The sequence below is a fragment of the Corylus avellana genome, chromosome 3 (assembly GCF_965113065.1).
Source record: "Corylus avellana chromosome 3, dhCorAvel1.hap1.2, whole genome shotgun sequence".
Taxonomy (NCBI): domain Eukaryota; kingdom Viridiplantae; phylum Streptophyta; class Magnoliopsida; order Fagales; family Betulaceae; genus Corylus; species Corylus avellana.
The window spans coordinates 25213818-25234576 of NC_142492.1; the positions used below are offsets into that span (position 1 = coordinate 25213818).

At 36.1% G+C, this 20759-nt stretch overlaps 2 protein-coding genes across 2 annotated transcripts; both read left to right on the plus strand.

Annotated features, from left to right (window-relative positions):
- The first annotated feature begins 3948 nt into the window (after positions 1-3948).
- LOC132173361 (ER-based factor for assembly of V-ATPase) lies at positions 3949-10588 on the plus strand. The gene is made up of 4 exons (XM_059584834.2): positions 3949-4407; positions 5147-5285; positions 10031-10116; positions 10271-10588. Exons 1-4 carry the CDS (start codon positions 4144-4146, stop codon positions 10397-10399), a joined length of 618 nt encoding a protein of 205 aa, XP_059440817.1. The 5' UTR covers positions 3949-4143; the 3' UTR covers positions 10400-10588.
- Positions 10589-18067: 7479 nt separating this feature from the next.
- On the plus strand, positions 18068-19718 carry LOC132175404 (Tetratricopeptide repeat (TPR)-like superfamily protein). Its single transcript, XM_059587352.2, has 3 exons — positions 18068-18682; positions 18792-18964; positions 19242-19718. The coding sequence occupies exons 1-3, from the start codon at positions 18140-18142 to the stop codon at positions 19354-19356; spliced, it is 831 nt and encodes a 276-aa protein (XP_059443335.2). The 5' UTR covers positions 18068-18139; the 3' UTR covers positions 19357-19718.
- Positions 19719-20759: the final 1041 nt, after the last annotated feature.

A 20759-nucleotide genomic window follows, 5' to 3' on the forward strand; every position in this document is an offset into this window, starting at 1 on the left:
CAATTTATCGTATCAAAATGAATTCAAAGGTCTCTAAGGTATGCTAAAAAATATAATTTAGTCCCTCAAGTCAAATTCCATTAAAATATTTGACGGATTCCGTTAAGTGCAACATCAACGCCAATAAAAAGGTGACATGTGTCACTCTTAATTTAGGGAAAATATATTATAAGTCATTAAGTTAACGCAGCAAAATTAAAAAACTCCCTAGGCTTTTTTTTTTTTTTTTTTTTTTTCGACAATTTACTCTCTAAGTCAATCGAAACTACAATAAACTTCTTACTGTCAAATTTTTTTAACATCCGTTAGGACCACTTAAAACGCATTGTTTTTCCTTATTAAAATATTAATTTTTTATTAATTTAATTTTAAAAATTTTAAAAATTGTCACCCCTGGCCACCACCCAACCCCTATGTGGTGGCAGCGTTGACTTAGAGACTTATAATATATTTTTTCCATAATATATATATAACTGAAAAAACTATTTTAAAAAAAAAAAAAAATTGAAAAAATGAAAGGGTTGGGCAGCCATCCTTTGGGGGTGCTAGGAGTAGATCTAGGGGTGGCCTTCAACTTCAGGGAGAGCTTGAGACGGCGAGGATGATGACGACGACCCCATACAGAAGATTCTTGAACCATTCAAGAAGGATGAAATTATAAATTATACGGTCCCCCCCCTCCCAAAAAAAAAAAAAAAAAAAAAAAGGCGGTCCCTAAAAAAAATTTTAGGTCTTCATAAAAGTCCTAATATCCCTTCTCTTCTCACTTCCTCCCCTAGTCCCCTTAACCCCTTTCCTTCACCGCTTCACACACAGTGCGAATTTGAGAGAGTCAGAAAGAGAGATCGCCAGTTAAAGAGTGAGATACAGAGATTGAGAATTTGAGAGAGAGAGAGAGAGAGAGAGAGAGTTTTGAATTCAGAGAGAGAGAACTGTTGCGAGAGGTAAAATTCTTGCAATTTTCTTGTGAATTTCGTTATATAATCATGGGATTATAAGTTAGAAGCAAGAAATTGTAAAGATTTGTGAATTGTGAGACTTTGGGTTGGTTGACTTAAGTCTGAATTTTGGGAATTTCTCTGATTTGTTTTTTTTGTTATTTTCTTTATGTATATATGTAAATGTAATAATGTAACACATGCGTATATTTGTTTGATGAGGTTAATTATTCCTCGAATGGCTTTCTTTCTAAAGCATTTTTGTGGAAGTTGTTTTTGAAATTTTATGCTTTCTCCCGATTTTGTTTGTAGATGATGGAAAAGTCAAATACAATACTTGACTTTTTCAAACGAAAAAATGCACAAAGTTCAAATGTCAACATTTGTGATACATCATCACCTACTTCTGGTATCCCAATTTCTGAAAATTCTTCTAAAAGACTTCAGAGAGTTGATGGCAATGAATTTAATATTAGTTCATTGGAGTTTGATCCTAGATTGCATCGTCAAATATGGGAATATGATATTAATCACCGAGATGAAATTCGAAGAACTTACATTAATCTTGGTCCGTATCGACCTCCGGTCTCAAATTATCCTAAATCTGGAAAAAAAAAAAGTCATCTTCGTAGCTTTCAACCTTCGTGGTACAATCTATTTCCTTCATGGCTTGAATATTTACGTGAGAAAGATGCAGCCTTTTGTCTATCCTGTTTTCTCTTTAATAAGTCATCTAGGCATTTTACACAACGTGTATTCACTATAGATGGATTCAGGAATTGGAAGAAAGTTAGAAATTGAAAAGATTGTGCCTTTCTCAATCATATAGGAAAAGATCTTACTTCATTTCACAGAGTTGCTGAGAAGTCATATGAAGATTTGAAGAACCAATCGCAATCGACTGCAATTAAAAGCCTCAATTGATATTGTTCGAGTGCTTGCATTTCAAGGTGTTGCTTTTAGAGGTCGAGATGAAAGTGTGAGTTCTACAAATTGTGAAAATTTTCTTGAGATATTGGGTTTGGCGATTGTATATAATGAAAAGCTTGTTGAAGTAATCTCTAAAGCTCCCAAAAATGCCCCTCACCAACGGTACAAAAACAAATTTTACATGTTTTTTCAACCAAAGTGAAGGAAGTAATTCGTAATGAAATTGGCGATGCAAAGTTTTGTGTAATTGTTGATGAAGCTTGTGATTAGTCAATGAAAGAGCAAATGTCTATAATTTTAAGATTTGTTGATAAGAATGGCTTTGTATGATAACGCTTTTTTGGACTTGTTCATGTCTCTGATGCTGCGGCATTAACCTTAAAAAAGGTATATATTCTGTATTGTCTAAACATCAACTAGACATTCAAAATATTCGAGGGCAGGGATATGATGGCGCAAGTAATATGCGAGGGGGGTGGAATGGGTCGCAAGCTTTGGTTTAAAATGATTGTCTATATGCCTACTACATTCATTGTTTCGTACATCGTTTGCAATTGACATTAGTGGCGGCATCAAAAGAAGTCACTTCTGTTCATCAATTTTTTACCAAATTGAATATTGTTGTCAATTTTGTTTGTGTCTCATGCAATTGGTATGAAGAATTGCGGGTTACCCAAGTTGTTGAAAATGCTTACATGATTGCATTTGATGAGATTGAGAGTGAAAGAGGACTTAATCAAATTAGTATGCTACAACGACTTGAAGTTGGAGTTCTCACTTGAGATCAGTTTCTAATTTGATCAAAATTTATAGTCCATCTTGTGAAGTTATTGTTAAAATCATTGATGTGGAAACTTCTTCTTCCCAATGTTTTATGAACTTTGACTCATTTTGATACTACCTTTCAAAATTTAAAAACTCTCAATTAAGGATATTAAACTTTTAATTTCTTTTAATTACCCAATTCTAATAAATCTTGTCAAAAATTTTAAAATAGAAGGGTGAGATTATAAATTTTGTATAATTCAACGCATTAAGGTGGTGTTTGGCAAATGGGATGGCCTAGACACTGTAGTTGATGTAGATTAATGTGAAAAAAAGTAAAAATGTTTGGGATAAAAAAAATGAAAAAGTGGTATGAAAAAGTGAAAAAGTTTTGTTTTGTAGTGATTTTTTTATTTGAATAATAATAAGAAGTGAATGATTTGATATAAAAAGTGAAAAAGTTAGAATGTTTTAATGTTGATTTTTTTTTAGAAATGGTGATGAATAGTGTCTGGGCCAAGACCAACCCTTTTACCAAACAAGGCCTAAATTGAAATTTTTTGAAAGTTCACAAAAGGTTAATAAGAAAGTTGAGAGCCCCTACTATGCCGTTAGACCTTAAAAGTTGTGTTTTGCAGCATCCAATCTCCTTGTAACACATCATCCATTTAAGAAAAATTCAAAAAATGAAAAGGAAAACACCCACACCAAAATCAAAATGAGAAAGATCAAAAAAAAAAAAAAAAAAAAATTGTAGCCGGTTGCGATGCCAAACCCTCGAGACCCAGGCCGGCGAGAACCACGGCGTGGGTCTGGCGAGACCCACAGTGTCGTGCCAGACCCACGTCGCGGGTCTCATCTCAAACCCTTCTTCATCGCCAGCCAAACCCAACCGGAAAATGCAAACCCAACCATCTTCAGCTAATTTTTCCGCGAAACTTAGCCTCAAAATTGGATTTTAATGCCTCAAAACTCGATTCTAATGCCTCAAAACTTATTTTTGGATTCAATACTAAATCATAGAGGGAAATGTTAACTTTTTAAAGATTTTATCTCTCTAAAGGCCAAAGAAGAAGACTCTCAGCGCCGGAGACAGTGACTCTTGGTACCTGAGAAGGTGACCCAGACAGCCGCAACACCATTTCAGAAGACCCAACGCCATTTCTTCTTTCTCAGCCATACCCATGCCATTTCTTCTTTCTCTCTTTTCTTTCTTTCTTTCTTTTTTTTTCATCCGATGTATTTGGTTATAAGTTAAGTTTGTGCACTTACTTAGGTGGCAGTAGTTGATTGGGGGTGCAAAAGTGGGGCAGCCCGACCGCATAGTAGGTTTTTCCAAGAAAGTTTTTTCCCAAAAATCGAACCTCCGCTTCTCCCCTTGCTCTCTACCACGAACCCAAATAACCGCTCCTATTCTATTCCTCGAGCTAACTCAATTTTGGTAGCAAACCTGATTTTGTAAGCGGGGAAAAAAAAAACCGATATAGGCAGTGGAAAGATAATCTGGCCAATGAAGACCGAGCCGGCAAGCCCGCCCGGGCTCGTGATATCCTCCACCGAAGGCATCCGGTTATTTCTGTCCACGGCATCCGAAGATCCGCACCTCTCGCCGGAGCTCCGACAGATCGCGTCGGATCTCTCCTCGCAATGTAATGTGCCGTACAAGTCACTCCGAGCTCTCTGGTTCGCGTCCCGGCCCTCCACCCGACCCGCCTTGATCCAGCTCTTCTCCGGGTCCGAGTTCGTCTTCACCAGCCCCAAACCTAGAGAGAAGGTAACTGTCTAACTGATATTCGATTAAGCTTGTTTGGCTGCTCGGAAATTCTCGTGCTATCTGGCTTTAAACGGTATTACACGAGAAAAAAAGATAAAAGTTGTAGGATTTCGAATTTTGGTTTTTGTTATAGTTTACATATTTTCTAAGCATGATTGTCTGCTTGGTTGCTGAGAAAACTGAGAAAGAAAAAGAATTGTTGAATGAGTTCTTCTGCTTGTTTCCATATTTGTTCAAAGTATGAGTTGGAGGGAGAGAAATGATGGAGCTTTAAGACCGTGAACGGACAGTGGAGGAACTTAAGAATTTTTTTTCTTTGAGGCTCTCTATCACTGGACAGCTGCCTTGGACTTCAACATTTCTAGCTTTCATGTTTTTCTTGATATTTTTCTTCTACTAGCTAGCAGGTTTTCTTGTAAACTTCGTGTACTTGGTTGCCCCTTTTGGTGCGTTATAATGAATTGCGTTTACTTACAAAAAAAAAAAAAAAGAGTTAGGAGTTTGGTTGCTGACAAAAATGAGAAAAAGAAAACAATATGCATATGGTCTTAGTTCAATATGGTCCGGTATTATTATTTAGTTCACTCCAGAAAGTTTTTACATGAAAATTTTGAAATTGAAAAGACCTTTGGTCTCGCTTCTTTTCACACATTTTTTTTGAAAGAAAAATAATATAATGTAATTTTGTGTGTCATTTTTTTTTTTGTTTATCTGATTCAGGTTTTGTTTTGAATTTTAGAGCGAAGAATTGAAGGCAAGGCTGAGAAAGCTTGAGGAATTAGCGGAGAGGAATGCGTATCAAGAGCTTGTTAAGGATATTACACCGAAGAAGGATGACACTGAGCCTTTCTCTTCTTACAAGGATCAACTAGGCTTTGGTGAGTTTTCTTTTCCTTTTCTTGTGGATTAACATTGCGCTGTTGAACAGTGTATATATACTCAACGGGAGATTTGAATGGAGAAAAACATTGAGTTTTAAATTGGATTGAATTTTAAACTCTAAATACTAAGTTTTCTTGAAGTCCTGATGTTATATTGGCAAATTTGGGTAATATTTTTTATTTTTTATTTTTTAACTCGGTCTCCTTTACCATATAGGAATAGATGAATTAAGTTAGACATTTTATGGTAACCTTTTTTGTTTTTGTAAAAATGTGATAATGCAGTCTGCCCTCTTAGCCAGTATTATATATAGACACCAAATGCTAGAACATATACTAATTGTTGGAAAAATCTTTGTATATTGTTTGGGACAACGTATTTGAAGGGAATAGGAGCAGAACTAGTGATATGTTTACTTACCAATGAAAAACAGAAAAAGCTCAATCCTGCACGATCTATTACAATCTCAAAAAAGTGTTTTCAACTTTACTTTCTATGATGTCAGGGCAAAAGAACAAATTAATTATTTGTTTGAATCCACTTATATAAAATCTTGGATATGGCCAATAATTCTGCACATTCTTCTGAAAGCAAATTCAATATTGCCATTCTTATATGTCATAGATCTGACCTCCTTGATTTGACTCAATCACCTCTTCGTAATCATTCAATTTTTTTTTTTTTTTTTTCTAAATCAATTCCTTTTGAATGAAGTCTTGTCAAACTTAATCCTAGCTTCCTTCATTGTATTGAAGATATAATACATCAAATGATGACAAACCAGTTCACAGAACATCTTTACCTACAAAATTATTAAGATGAATACACAAAAACTTAATACAAACTGAATCTACATCAGTGGACTTTTATTAAGCACCAGTGGGGTATCCTCATCTACAATACTGGTTGCACACTATTGTTGAAAGAAGGACCTTTATCAAACACTTGATATGCGTCCTAATTTTGAATGCTTTCCTGAGTACATGGCAGAACATTTACCACCATGAAATCTTCATTTTCAATAATATATGTATTGGCTTGAAGGGCAAGTGCTTCCAAATTATTATCAGGGTAACTCTTCAATTTTTTTTTCCGAGTGCAATATTCACGGTGGTGAAGGAGAACTATTGCGACTCAGCTTCAAGATCTTCTCTTTGCATATAGTTTTGATTCTTCTTAATAAAATATTGCTCATAATCCACGCCTAAAAATTATCTCTTCATTAGATGCTTTGTCTTTGTCTATGATCTTATACTTGCATTCCTTTGTCATATCCTTGAAATCTATGTTTGCTCCCACCAAGTAGAAGCTCTTCCTTTCAATTTGTGTGCAACCACATTCACCTTTTTATCCTCAGAAAACTTCATAAATTCAAAAAATATCTCAACCTCGTTCAGCAAATCTAGGAAATCTTTGACATGAAGATGACTATTAAAGTTTGGTAAGCCAACCTTCATTGATAATATCTAGATTCTCAATCATGATGACCTTGATAATTGTTTCCACCAAATCTTTGGACGATGCCTTTGGCAAAATCTTCATCATCACTAGAATTCTCTTCATAGGATGGCTACCTATTTGGAGGCATATGAATATGATTACAAACAAGTTGAACGCAAGTCTTATCATCATTACAAATACTGTTGTTTTCGCGGTTCTCATCTGGATTCTTTTTTTTTTTTTTGATAAGTAATGAGAATATTATTGAAAAAAGCGTAGAGGGGCGCAACCCTAATGCAAAAGATATATACAATAGAAACCCCTACGGAATATACAAAGAGCACATATTCAAGAACTCAACTAAAGTCGGGACCACACTCCGATGATGAGCCAACACCCACAAGTGTAGCATAGAGATCATATTCTTTCTCATCCCATCCACTGAACACTCCTTATCCTCAAATGTTCGAGCATTCCTCTCCCGCCACACACACCACGTGATACATAAAGGAACCATCCTCCAAATGACTTTAGAAATACCCTTACCCTCCACCTGATTCCAACAAGACAACAAGTCAATGAACCGTTGCGGCATGACCCACTCAATACCGAACAAAGTAAAAACATAGTTCCATAACTGAGTAGCCACTTCACAATGAATCAACAAATGATCTACAGACTCTGCATTCTTCTTACACATACAACACCATTCCACTACCACAATTCTCCACTTTCACAAATTGTCATGTGTCAGAATTTTATCGAGAGCCGCAGTCCACCCAAAAAATGCCACTCTCGAAGGCACTTTAGAGCGCCAAATACTCTTTCATGGAGACCCCCCACAATCTGGAATGGACAAGGCCTTATAGAACGATTTCACCTCAAACGTACCCATTTTAGATAAGGACCATCGAATATGGTCCGCATTACCATAAGAAACCTTACAAGAGTACAGCAATTCAAAGAAAGATGAGACACCCCATCTAATTCCCAATCTTGGGCGCAGCGCACAAAAAGGACATTCCACTCAACCCTCCCATTCCTCCAACTAAAATTATCCTCCACCCACGCGTCCTTATACCTTGCAATACCAAACAAGGAAGGGAAAGCATGCTTCAACGGTTGATCATCACACCAAATATCATGCCAAAAGCGAACTTTCGACCCCATCCCCACCTCAAACCGCACACCTTTTGCAAAAGTATCCCAACCTCTTCTAATATGCTTCCACAAACCCACACCATAAGAACCCGACACCTCCTTCGAACACCGCCCTCCATCCTGATCTTCATACTTGGCTTTTATTATTTTGTACCAAAGTGCCTCACTCTCTGTCGCATATCTCCATAACCATTTCCCCAAGAGAGCCTGATTAAACTTATGTATATTCCGAATGCCAAGACCGCTGGCCCGCAGGGGACGGCATACTTGGTTCCAATTCACAAGATGCAATTTTTGTTCATCTCCCATTCCTCCCCACAGGAAATCTCTTTGAAGTTTCTCAATCCTTTTGACCACACTCATAGGAACAAGAAACAACGATAAAAAATAAGTTGGGAGATTAGACAACGTACTCTTTATAAGAGTTAAGCAACCTCCCTTTGATAGATACACTTTCTTCCATCCTGCCATACGACGTTCCATTTGTTCAAGTATACCATTCCACATAGATGTATCCTTGTGCTTTCGCCCCTAGTGGCAAACCCAAATACTTCATAGGCAACGCCGCAAAACTACACCCAAGAATATTAGCCAGAACCCCAATGTTGTCCACCTCCCCTATAGCAACAAGTTCTGATTTACCAAGATTAACTCTCAGCCCCGAAACTGCCTCAAAGCACAAGAGAATAAGGCATACGTACTGGATTTGCTCAGGAGATGCTTCACAGAAAATCAAAGTATCATCAGCAAATAAAGAATGAGAAACCACTAAATCTGAAAAGGCCCTTTCCCCCACAGTGAATCTTGACAATAAACCTTGCTCTATTGTTGCATTCACCATCCTGCTCAATGCCTCCATAACCAACACAAATAGTAATGGCAACATCGGGCCCCCTTGCCGAATCCCCCGTGAGCTATTAAAGAAATCCTCTGGCATTCCATTTACCAAAATGGAGAATCTGACCGTCAAAATACACCACTCTATCCAGCCCCTCCATCTTTCTCCAAACCCACATCTTTTTAGTAAGTACAACAAAAAGTCCCAGTTAACATGGTCATAAGCCTTTTCCAAGTCCAATTTACAAATAACACCAGGCACCCCTGACCTCATCCGACCATCCAAGCATTCATTAGCAATGAGCACATAATCTAAAATTTGTCGCCCCCCAATAAAAGCATTCTAGTGGCCAAGACCTTTGATAAAATTTTTTACACCGCTCCCACCAAACTAATTGGTTGAAAATCCTTCACCTCTATCGCAGCCACCTTCTTTGGAACCAAGGACACAAATGTCACATTCATACTCTTCACCAACTGACGTCTTTGATGGAATTCAGAAAAAACCGCCATAACATCATGTTTCACCACAGCCCAACAAGATTGGAAGAATGCCATGGTGAAACCATCCGGTTCCGGTGTCTTGTCACCCTCCAAACCTTTTACCACCTCCCAAACCTTTTGTTCCTCAAAGTCTCTTTCTAACCAATTTTTCTCCTCCTCATCTGGATTCTCGATTAATCTAGCAAGAGTTGCTTGGATATCATGCAATGCTAGCTGAGTATCATGTTGGAAATCCTTGATTTTGCCCCTTGTAGGAGCCTCTCTGTATTGAGCGTCGTTGATAGGGAGGTTGCCATCACTGCATGGGTTAACCATCAAGTCAAGAAATATTAAGACTTTGATACCAACTAACATAGAATATGTGAATGCAGAAGGAATAAGAACAAAGAAACAAATCTTTCCTTTGTTTTTTTAATATTAAAAATCACTTGATATTAAACTCAATTATCTCTCATGAAATAAGGTTCAATACAAGCTTTATATAGGCTACAAAATCATAATCCTAAGGTTACTTGAAGTTATTAAACAAAAGGAAATAAAACAAATCTTAAGAGTTTCTAATTTGAAATTATGATCTTTTTTTCTCTCTTTCTTCAGTACAAAAAATTGTAATTTCTAATTTGAGTTGTAAACAAAAAATCTAACAAAACCAAATAAAAGCTATCTTACTTAACCTATTTAAGATCATTATTCCTTGTTTAGTTTTGGTTTGTATTTTTTATATAGCTATGAATTTTATGATCTTTTCTATTGTAAAAATCCCAAGTTCATTTGGATGGTCTCTTATAAACTTGTACAGGTTTACATGTTGTGGTTATGATGTTTACCAGCTATTTGGTTGGATATGCTGCATTCAGAGCGTTATTTAACCACAGTCCTGCCATGGTACCTTCTGAATGACCATCTTTTACCATATCTCTGGCTCTGTTAGCTATTAGTCCTCCTTCAATCTTTTATAATAAGTTATTACTTCAAGCATTATCTTCTTTTTTCCTAGCACAGTACTGAAATCATGTCTGCCCTAAATCTTTTTTGGCAGAATGCTGCTGGAGGCATTCTTGGATTGGTTGGTGGCATGCTTGTAGAGACACTTCTTTTTATAATTAGAACTTCCAATCAAGATCATAGATCATCATCTTCTGCTTCCAAACTAAAGAAGAATCAATAGATTTGGTCTTAAGGGATTGGGCTTTTCTTCTCTTGTGTAGTGTGTTCGATCTCATTTATAAAGATATTTTGATAATATTGTTGAACAGGTCACTTACACATTGTCTGGGTATGTAGCACTTTATTTGCAAGGGTATTCAAGCTGTGCAGAGAAATCAGCAAAATATATGGTTGCATTGATCTTGGCATCTCCCTGAGTCTATTTCTGGTGTGTTGTCTTCTTTCATTCCTCCTTCCTTGAGCTTGTAGTTGAATGTATAGGCAGTTTCTCTATTATTTTGACTTCTGGTATATGCCCCTATGCCTTTGTATTTTGTCTCTCTTTGGTAGGTGAATTTGCTTAAAAAAAAAAAAAAAAAAAAAGGAATGGAAAAAAGAGAACAGGTGAAGAGTAGGCCAAGCCTTATGTAGTGCTAAGTTCAGTCTATTCTAATTTCTAGTGAATCTTTGCATTTGATGAACTCTAGCATTGATTAGGAAACATGAAAATATGTAAGTCGAAACTGTGACCAGTTGTATGAAACCCGTTACTAAAAATAAATAAAGAAGAAGAAGAAAAAGGATAGAGTAGGGCTGAATATGGGTGGGTTATGATTCTGGGTTACTGAAGCCCGATCCTGAGGTTTGAAGAGGTTGCTGCATATTTGCCTTATGTGAGGTTATGTCGTAAACAATCAACTTTTTTCAAGTAATGTTGTCTTGTTGTGAAGAAAAATTTGTTGAATATAAAATCTCGTCTTCCCTTATATTTAGAAGATCCAAATGGCGAATAAGGAAGAATTGTTAACTTCTCTTTACTAGGAAATGGGAATTAACGTAGAAACATGCTTAAAAAGGATAGAAACAGGCAAAGAAAATGTTGACTAATGGTTTAATTGTGTCCTTGAAAGAAGAAAAATACAGTTTTAGATTATTTTATATGAATTTGGAGTGTTCTTTCTAATATCATGGCTCCCATCAGGAATTGGTTACCCGCTTAGGTTTAAATATAAGCAGCTAAGATCATTGGGGATTGCTCCATCCAATAGATTGCAATAACTGAGATCTAAATTGTTAAAGAGCTTAAACCTAAGAATGCATTAGGTTGCAAAAAACCGATGGGATCTAAGCTTTATTTCGGCCACAAACCTAATCCTTTCCTTTTCCATAAAAGAACTTCCAAACAAGGGTTTATCCTCAAGGGATTGGCTCAAGTGGTAAGGACCTTGGTCTTAGTGGTATTTTCATTAAGTTTAAAGTTTGAATCCCTCTGGGTGCAAAGAATTCATTGGAGCCAGTCTTTTGGCAAAGCCGGAGTATTACCTGATCTGTGTGGAATGAGCGCTTTGCACGAGTTCGAAGTTTACACAACAGGTATGTGTACACAAAGTGACCCTGCCTTAAAGGGGTTGTAAAAAAAAAAAAAACTTGCAAGCAAGGGAATGGTCGATTCCCATCGTTTCATTTCTCCCAAAATGTCAATCTCCAGGCAAGGGTTAGGGACAGAACTAAAAAAACTCATTCGCCTCTCCCATTTGTGTGTGTATATATATATTGGCCTAAAAAATTAGGTTTGACTCGCATTAAAATTTGATTTGATCTCTCATTCATATTTTGACCTTTTCTTATAAAAAATTTCGGCTCCGCCCTTAAAGGGTTCGACGATGGTTTATAGGTGAGACAAAGCATTTAGCCTTCCATTTTTGTGGAGGCAAAATCTACCGGAGTATGTGTTATAATGTGTTATAATGCCCCAAGAGAACTAGTTATCCATCCCGCTATATTAAAGTCATGCTGATGGTGACTGTGAAGTGACAAGGATTAAGGTGTGGTAAGTAAAAAATAATGGTAGTTGGTGATCCCAATTATTGAAATAGGCATGCTTTGACATGGACATTTCTATGTTTATAAACTTTGTTTATTTCTTGATAACGACAAATTTGTATCATGAGAGTTGATATCTGCCGAGATTTTTTTGTCACTAAGAATAACTTTTGCTGATTTTCTGAAGATAAGATAACTATTTGATGAAAGAAGATGAGATCTTTAAGAGAAATATCTTGGATTATAGTTTATAAAGTCAAATCAAATTTTCTTGTATTTTCTTTTAGAGACTACAAGAAGAGTTATTTTAAGAATATGTTTCCATTTAATAAGAGATAGCTTTGCCATCCAGACTCATCATATAGAGAGCTTTGCAGTATAATCTGCCCTTGATTTAAATAACCAAAATTTTGTCCTTGAAAGGGACTCCTTTATCCTCAGCCTGCAGCATAGCTATCTATTCGGATTGGAGGATGCCCCCATTATTTCAAATATTCTTGGTCTTCTAGGCTCCTTTACTAGTTAATCAGCCACCAAGATAGATATCAGTACGAACATCTGTGCTCACAACATTGTTTAATGGGTCGTTATGACCAGTTCTACTTGTAATTTTCTCAGCATTATGCTCTCACACTTAAATTTTCTCTCTCAACAGCGCAAAGAACCCTCCTTTGTCATTTTTTAAGGAATGTTCTAGCCTGTTGGTCTATTTCCTAGTTTTGGTTTTCTTAGTTGTTAGTTTTTTTTTTTTTTAATCTTTTATTTCCTAGTTGTAGTTTGTTTGGTCTGTAATTTACCTCGACTGCTTGGTATGTTTCTGTTGTTTGCTTCTATCTCATCAATCAAGAAGAAAAAAACAAATCATCATAATGAGACACAGAAAAAAATTTAATCATGATGTATTACATAAAAAAATATTTTTTATTTCCTAGTTGTAGTTTGTTTGGTCTGTAATTTACCTCGACTGTTTGGTATGTTTCTGTTGTTTGCTTCTTCTATCTCATCAATCAAAAAGAAAAAAAAAAACAAATCATCATAATGAGACAGAAAAAATTTAATCATGATGTAAACATAAAAAAATATATCGTGGAAAGATTATTATTATTATTTTTTCATGAGTGTTGATAGATTTCTTTAAACCTGGTGCTCTGCAGCTCTGTGCTTGTTTTGCATGGTGGGTGGCCTCTTTGTCACATTAGCCCCAGCATAAATTACCAAAAAAGAAAGATGATAAAGTGGATGCTTTCCATGTTCTTTCTTTCTTTTTTTTGGGGGGGGGGGGAGGGGGGGGGGAGAGAGTGATAGACGCAAAGTTACTATGGGCAAAGGCCCATAGTAAATATAATATTACTTATTCATGGGTCTTTATGGGCAAAGGCCCACAACCGTGGGTCTCCTCAACCATGGTGGAGACTCATAGCCGTGGAGGTGGAGAGTCTCTGTCAATGGAAACCCGTGCTTGAGTGTCTTCTCGGCCATGGAGCTTTTGAGTGGTATTTTGTTGTTAGTTGAATAGAAAGTGTGGTATTTTGTTAGGATTAAGAATATAAAAGATCGTGTGAATTTCAATTATGAAAGATATTGTTATTATTATTATTGTATAAGAGTATAATTTTGTTGGAAAATAGAATTTTTATATTTACAAAGAACTTTTTTTTTTTTTTTAAAAAAAAGCTTCATTTTAAATTGCATTTTGTTCATTTTTAGAAAAAAAAAAAAAGTCAAAATAAATTTTTTTACCAAATGAACCAATTTTTACTTTGCACAATTCTTTTATATATTAAAAACTTTACAACGTAATCCAAATATGGTCTAAATGTGTGTTGAGTAACTTGAATTCAATTGGTGCGTTTTTAGGTCATAAAATTTGATACCCAGCAATTTTCTTGATCGCTAAGCTGAGGAGAATCCCCTGTATAGTAGTGAGGTTCCTGCAAAACAAAAATAAGGTCAGAGGGTCTTCAGCTGAGGTCGAAGACTCTTTAGTGCTTAAATTAGCATATTTATTTTTAGATAAGGCATCCATGACCTAGTGTGTTGAATGAGATATGCGAGAAATGAGAGAGAGAGAGAGAGAGAGAGAGAGACGTGTATGTAGAGAAAACCCATCCAGAGAAGACCTATTCTCCTTCTTCTTTTCTCATTTTATTTAAAGATCCAACCAAAATTGTTACATGTCCCTCAATGATTAATGACATATTGTAAATAAGTATAAGAAAGAATGGAGCCCACTCTTGGAGATTGTTTTCCCCCTAAAAGTTCTATATCCAATGTAGATTGATCGGTCTAAACTATATAAATGGGCGAGAAATCCTAATAATGACAAATGGTTTTTATATTACTAATTATATAAAACAAGCTGGAAGGTCAAAAAAAAAAGCATTTATTTTAAGTGGTAAAAGAATATGTTTAGCGTATTCCGTGTATAATAAAGTTATTTTTTATACTTATTTTATATTAATTGATATAATAGTGAAATTACCCTCTTGAGAAACCCTAAGCCTTGTGAAACTCTAAGCCTCCCTCCAGAGCGCCGCCGCCTCAGGGGAGGAGGGATGCCTGTTGCCTGCATCCCTCCTCCCTTGCTTCCCGATTTTTGTTTTAGGTTTGTTTCTATCATTAGTGTTTTCTGTTCTGTTGTGCTTGTGTTCTCTCTCGGTGGGTACTGCTTTTGGAGGTTTTCACTCAAACTCTCCCCCTCCCTGTTTGTTTGTGTGTGCCGCCGATCTCCTCCGCGCTCGCTTCGCTGCTCACCGCTAGCTGTCGGGTCTTTTCACGTGCCCCTCCCGCGCCAAGCTTTTTGTGCCACCTTTCGCGGCGGTTTCCGACCAGCTCGCGATCGGCCTCCTCCAGCTGCCGTGACCCGCTTTGAGTATTTTTGCATTTATTTTCCTGTTTTGTATTTCCTTTGAGTTCCCTTGTATTTGGTTTTATTTGCTGTAATTTCTTTTCCTGCATTAGTTTTATTGTTCCCTTTTATTTCCCTGTATGGTTTTATTTATGCTTGTAATAAGGCTTTCTCTTCCTACTTTGTTGCGCCTGGTTGCTGCCCGATATTACTGGTCCAAACCTTTGGGTTGTGGATGTGAAATTTATCATGGCTTTCGAGTCGAGGAGGATGAGTATCGGCTTGTAGGTTTTGCTCTTAAGGTTGAGGAATAAGTATCGGCATGGGAGTTTTGCTCTCAAGGCCGAGGAATAAGTATCGGCTTAGGGGTTTTGCTCTCAAGGCCGAGGAATAAGCGCTACCTATGCATTAGATGGTGTCTGTTTGATGCAGATTTGAGTTTTCAACCTGATATTTAGTCATAGGTTAGCGGATGCTGTGTTTTGGTTGATTTGGTCTGTTGTTGATGACTGTATCTTTAGTTTCGGCTATGATTTACTTCAGAGCTTATTGCTCTATTTATAAGAGCTTTAGGCTCACAACTTTTATCAATGAATGAGTATGATATGTTTCTAAAAAAAAAAAATTGATATAACATATTTTTAAGTAGTTTTTTATTTTTTATTTTTTAATTTAAAGTGGAAACACACCAATTAATAGGCATGTTCGGACTTCGGACTTCGGAGGCACTTCATCACCCACGTGTCATTCGAAGAACTTATGCCACATGGCGTGAAGTAAGAAATTCACACGTGAAATCACATGGGCCAGAATTCGACGTGGACTCCATTGAATAGTCCTCGAGTCGGTTCACGTGGGGCAGGTAGCCCACGCCCCAAGTTAGCAAAGTGTGATACTGTACTGTGGGAAACAAAGAAGCAAAAGGGAGGAGATGGACCTCAATCTTAGGAGACCTTGCTGTTTCTCTACACTTGACTTCACCCATCTACAATGGCTTATTATTGTAATGTATTTTGAATTTCTATATAAAATGACTAATCAATTTTTTTTTTTTCCTTTTTAAAATGACAGTTTATTTTTTAAATTAAATGAGAATCATTTGATAAATTTTTTAAGAGAATAAATCTTTTTTTTTTTTTTTTAAGTTGAAAAGGTGTTATGATATAACATATATATATATATATATATATATATATATATATTTTAGTGTTTTTGTGTTTGGATTTATTTGTTAATTCTTTTATTTTTTAATGCATTAATAAAATAGAGAAGAAAAAAATTAGACGAGTGAATGAATATATGATATTTTTTTGGGGTAAGTGAACCATGAAGTAACACGTCCTTTGTAAATATTCACAATATTCAAAGTCTCTCACTTTAGTGTATCGAACTTTGATTTTCTTCCATTTTTTTTTTTCTTTTGTTAGGATTTAACAAAAAATCTTAACGAAAAAGTGTGAAATTACTAAAATGTCTTTACTGAAATTACTCATTACACCGTTTAATTTAACTGCAGTATGTAATGAAAGAAAAAAAATAGAAGGAAATTAAAATTTAATACACCAAAATAAAAAATTTTGAATATTAAGAAGCGTTTACGAAATGCGCGTAATTTTATGAGAAAAGAGAAATTATTATTATTATTATTATTATTTTTTTGAAAGTGACTATTGAAAAACAAAAGAGACAACTTTTACAGAGGCCAGTGGTAGGTGGACCTCAATATGGGCCGTGGGCCCACATTTTTTGTTTTTCTACATAAATGAGAGAATGAGTATGAGGGGATGGACCTCATCTTATCTAAAAATAAATAAAATAAAAAAATCAGGGGGGATGGAGACAAAATTGTCTTGTTTCTGTGATACAGTTGATTAGCAAAGTGAGGGATTTGACAGAACAAGACAGAAGAGTACCATGTACTCCCACTTGGAACACTGAAACGCGAAAACCACATGCACCGCAAGATTACCATTGCGGCCCCGGCCCTGGTTTTGGGAACGTGGGTTTTATATTACAAAGCCTCTAAATCTCTAATCATATATATACATATAACCTCAACTGTTTCCAATAAAAAATAAGCAGAAAATAAATGGACTCTTTCTAATTTTTTTTATTAATTTTAGAGTAAATAAATAAGAGAAGAAATTGTCTAATTACACTAATTGTTTGTTTTGTTCTTGTTTGGAATCCGTAGAATATAAACTTTGTAGATCTTACGAATTAATTTAGAACTAATAATCAAAACAATCACTTTGACTTACTAACCTTAGTAGTGTTTTATATCACTTACAAGTGGCAAGTTTCTTACCAGTATGATTAATAGTTTAAATGATATAGGTCACTTTTAAATGTCGATTTGCATGAATTTCCTATTAACTAGGAAATTTGTCTCTAACCTTTAAAAAGTTTTTTTTTTTTCTTTTGTTCTCAAAATTTGAAAAAGCATCATGTGTCTATAATCTAGACAATAACAATGTAAGAGACAAAGAATCAAGATCTTCCACAATTCCTAGATCATTGTCTAATTCACAATTTCTTAAATTTTTAAATAAAATGGCTAAATTTTTTATTATTTTTTTCTATTCAGTATTTATCATCTTAATATTTAAAATATTTTGTCATAATTTATTTTAGTCTATTTTAGAAGTGAAATGTGAGAAAATTTTAATAATTTAATTCATTTAAAAGATTATAGAGAATTATTTGAAATGAAAAATAGCTTGCGAAAAATAGTAGTATACGTCTAACCAGTGAAATCCACGCGTCATGGTGTGATCAGCTCATGATCACGCTCTGCTCGTGACTCTTCGATTTTTTTCTACTTCTCTCAGTCAGTCTACGCCTTTCTCTCTCCCCCAAAAAAGTAGCCAGCGCCGACCCCACCGGGCGTGCCTACTCGTCAGCCACCATCACGTGCACTCTCACAACGTGGCATCATCTTCTTTGGCCCACAAGTCAACCCGTCAGCAAATCCAACGGTGAACAATCACGTATATATATATCAAACCCCAACTCACCCGCCATTAGAAAGCTTTCCCTGACAACTAAATCAAAAGCGAAACGAAAATCTCATACTCATACCGATCAGCCATGAGAGTTGTTCTTCTGAGAACCGGTTCGGTCCCGGTTCAGGCCCATCCGACAGTTTCTGGTTCGCCTCGAGTCTCCCTCTCCCGGCACGACTCCGTATCCGGCGTCTTCTCCGGCGAGAGGAGCTCCCTCGGTTCCCCGAGGATCTCCCTGCATTTGGACACCAATCGCGGGAGAGACTCTTCTTCAGGGAAGCGGATCCGCAGAGTGTTATCGGAAGGCGACGTAACTGGGGGCTCCAAACTGAGCGGAGCCGGATCCCTGTCGTTTCCTGCAAGAATACCAGAAGAGGAGTACGTCTCGGAAAGCGAAGACGACGGATTCGTATCGTTATCAAAGGGCGTGGGAATATGGCCGGAGAGCGGGATTCCTCTGGAGGACCTGGGAATCTCCGGCGGAGGAAGGAAACCAGGCGTCGAAGGCGATCATGGAGCCGGAAACGGCGACGATCGGAGCAAGATCGGCGTGTACTATCTAGAAATGCTGAAATCAAACCCTGGCGATCCGCTCTTGCTTGGAAACTACGGCAAATTCTTGCACGAGGTAGTAGTTGGAAAGATCTTGTGCTACAATTTCACACAAACAATAAAATAATATTATAACATAAATCTGATCATGGTGAGTTTATTGACTATAAATGTGGAATTGATAGGTGGAGAAGGATTTAGCGAGAGCAGAAGAGTATTATGGAAGAGCGATATTAGCGAGTCCAGGAAACGGACAATTGTTGTCTTCGTACGGAAAGCTAATCTGGGAGTCACACAGAGATGGAGAGAGAGCCAAGTCTTACTTCGATCAGGCCGTTAATGCCTCCCCTGATGACTGGTATTTTTTTTCCCCTCCTAAAATACACTTATCGTATTTGTTCTTCAATTTATGACCTAGAATTGATTTTTTAATTAACATTTTGATGGTAATAAAAATTGTTAAAACAATAATTAAATTGGTATATCATTAAAAATTAAAGATGTTAATAGAACTGTGTCGTGTTATAAGAATGTAAGCATATTCTTTATTTATTTTTAATTATCACAATTTTTTAATTTTTTAATTTTTTTTTAAGATATAAGATGGAAGTTTGATTTATTATTTAAATCTGTAGCATGGTGATGGGGTCGTATGCCAACTTTATGTGGGAAGTGGAGGAGGACGAGGATGGGAGTGAAGAGAGCACAGTACTAGCTGGAGCGTCACCGGCTCTAGTGGCGGCATTTTAGGAGGAAGCTCTTTGGAGAAAAGCTCTTTTGAAGAACTTTGCTGTAGTTCATTTTGTGTAATAAATAAATAATATGCTCTACAACAACTACTAAGTACTAACCTCGATAACGTATAGAATAAAAGAGCTTGAATAAATTATGTGGAATATATGAGGTATGGACCCAGCTGGAAGCTACTAGGGGAAGGGCTCAAGAGGATAAGAAAAAGAGAGAGGGTGAATGTGTTCTTTTTGTTTGGTATTGTAGATGAGATCTAACTCATTACTTTATATTATCTTCTGTAATGTACATATAAATGTGTATACATTATGCAATCTTGCCCACTTCAATTCTACAACTTGTTTGTTGGCTGGCTGGCTTTATGTTCAGTGACTGACTTTTAATATGATGAATGGGACACGACCCACACATGAGTCAAATTTTTCAACTTTAATTTTTTAATTTTATATTAAATTCGTGTTGCGTTTGTGGGTTAATGCATGAATATAAGACCATATAGATGATTAACAATCCATGAATTATGTGTGTACTTTATGTCTAAGTGCACCATTGTATGACATAAAAGGCAAGCGAGAAATATAAAAAATTCATTCTATGTCCTTCTAGGTCCGTGTTTAAGTTGTTTTGCATGGATTAAGAGCCAAAGAAAGCTTTTATTAAACTTGGGGCCTCATTACTTGAACATTTTGTATCAGAGTTTACCATCTAATTATAACTAATATACTTTAATGGACTTGCTTAACACTATACTCAACAAGAATTTATACATGTCTGGTTTCCTAGAGAGAGAGTTCTCCCCCTCTGAAAGCTATCCCTTCCTTCTGCCGTCCTCTAAAGAGGAAACATTGCACATCAATATGTCCGTATAGATATGAGAAGAGATGGTCGTCGAGATTTGTCAATTCCATGTTCCCATGTCCTGCCCTAATTTTCATAATGAAGCTTCCATGACAAGGAGCTAAGAATTCCTTCAAGTGTGTGGTAATAATTGCATTGCCCAGATGTGATACATGGTATTATATAAACTCTGATTCCTCCAATTTGTGATGAAAAAAGCAGCTTGAAAATACTCTTGGCTGATAAATTTTTCCCGTCATATATATATTTGACGTAAAAGATGAAAGAAAAGAAGTCAAGTAATTACAGATTTTGATCATGGTAGTCACATTTTATTAATTTGCAAGCCAAGCACAAATAACATATATATTGGTAACTGGTAAGAATTACATGTAAATAGAGGATTCATAGGCATATATATATATGGTTAAAGGTTATTATCGTCTTCATGCACCCGAAACATCAACTTTCACCTTCTCTTTTGCGGGATTCAAAATCTTGCGAGTACCAATCAGTATATATATATATATATATATATATATATATATATATATATGGTTAAAGGT

Excerpts from the sequence above, each read along its gene's own strand:
- LOC132173361 (XM_059584834.2), top strand. The coding sequence starts at position 4,144 with ATGAAGACCGAGCCGGCAAGCCCGCCCGGGCTCGTGATATCCTCCACC. Across the intron at positions 4,408-5,146 it reads GCCCCAAACCTAGAGAGAAG|AGCGAAGAATTGAAGGCAAG; the intron begins GTAACTGTCTAA and ends TTTGAATTTTAG. Across the intron at positions 10,117-10,270 it reads TTAACCACAGTCCTGCCATG|AATGCTGCTGGAGGCATTCT; the intron begins GTACCTTCTGAA and ends CTTTTTTGGCAG.
- LOC132175404 (XM_059587352.2), top strand. The coding sequence starts at position 18,140 with ATGAGAGTTGTTCTTCTGAGAACCGGTTCGGTCCCGGTTCAGGCCCAT. Across the intron at positions 18,683-18,791 it reads ACGGCAAATTCTTGCACGAG|GTGGAGAAGGATTTAGCGAG; the intron begins GTAGTAGTTGGA and ends TGGAATTGATAG. Across the intron at positions 18,965-19,241 it reads AATGCCTCCCCTGATGACTG|CATGGTGATGGGGTCGTATG; the intron begins GTATTTTTTTTC and ends TTAAATCTGTAG.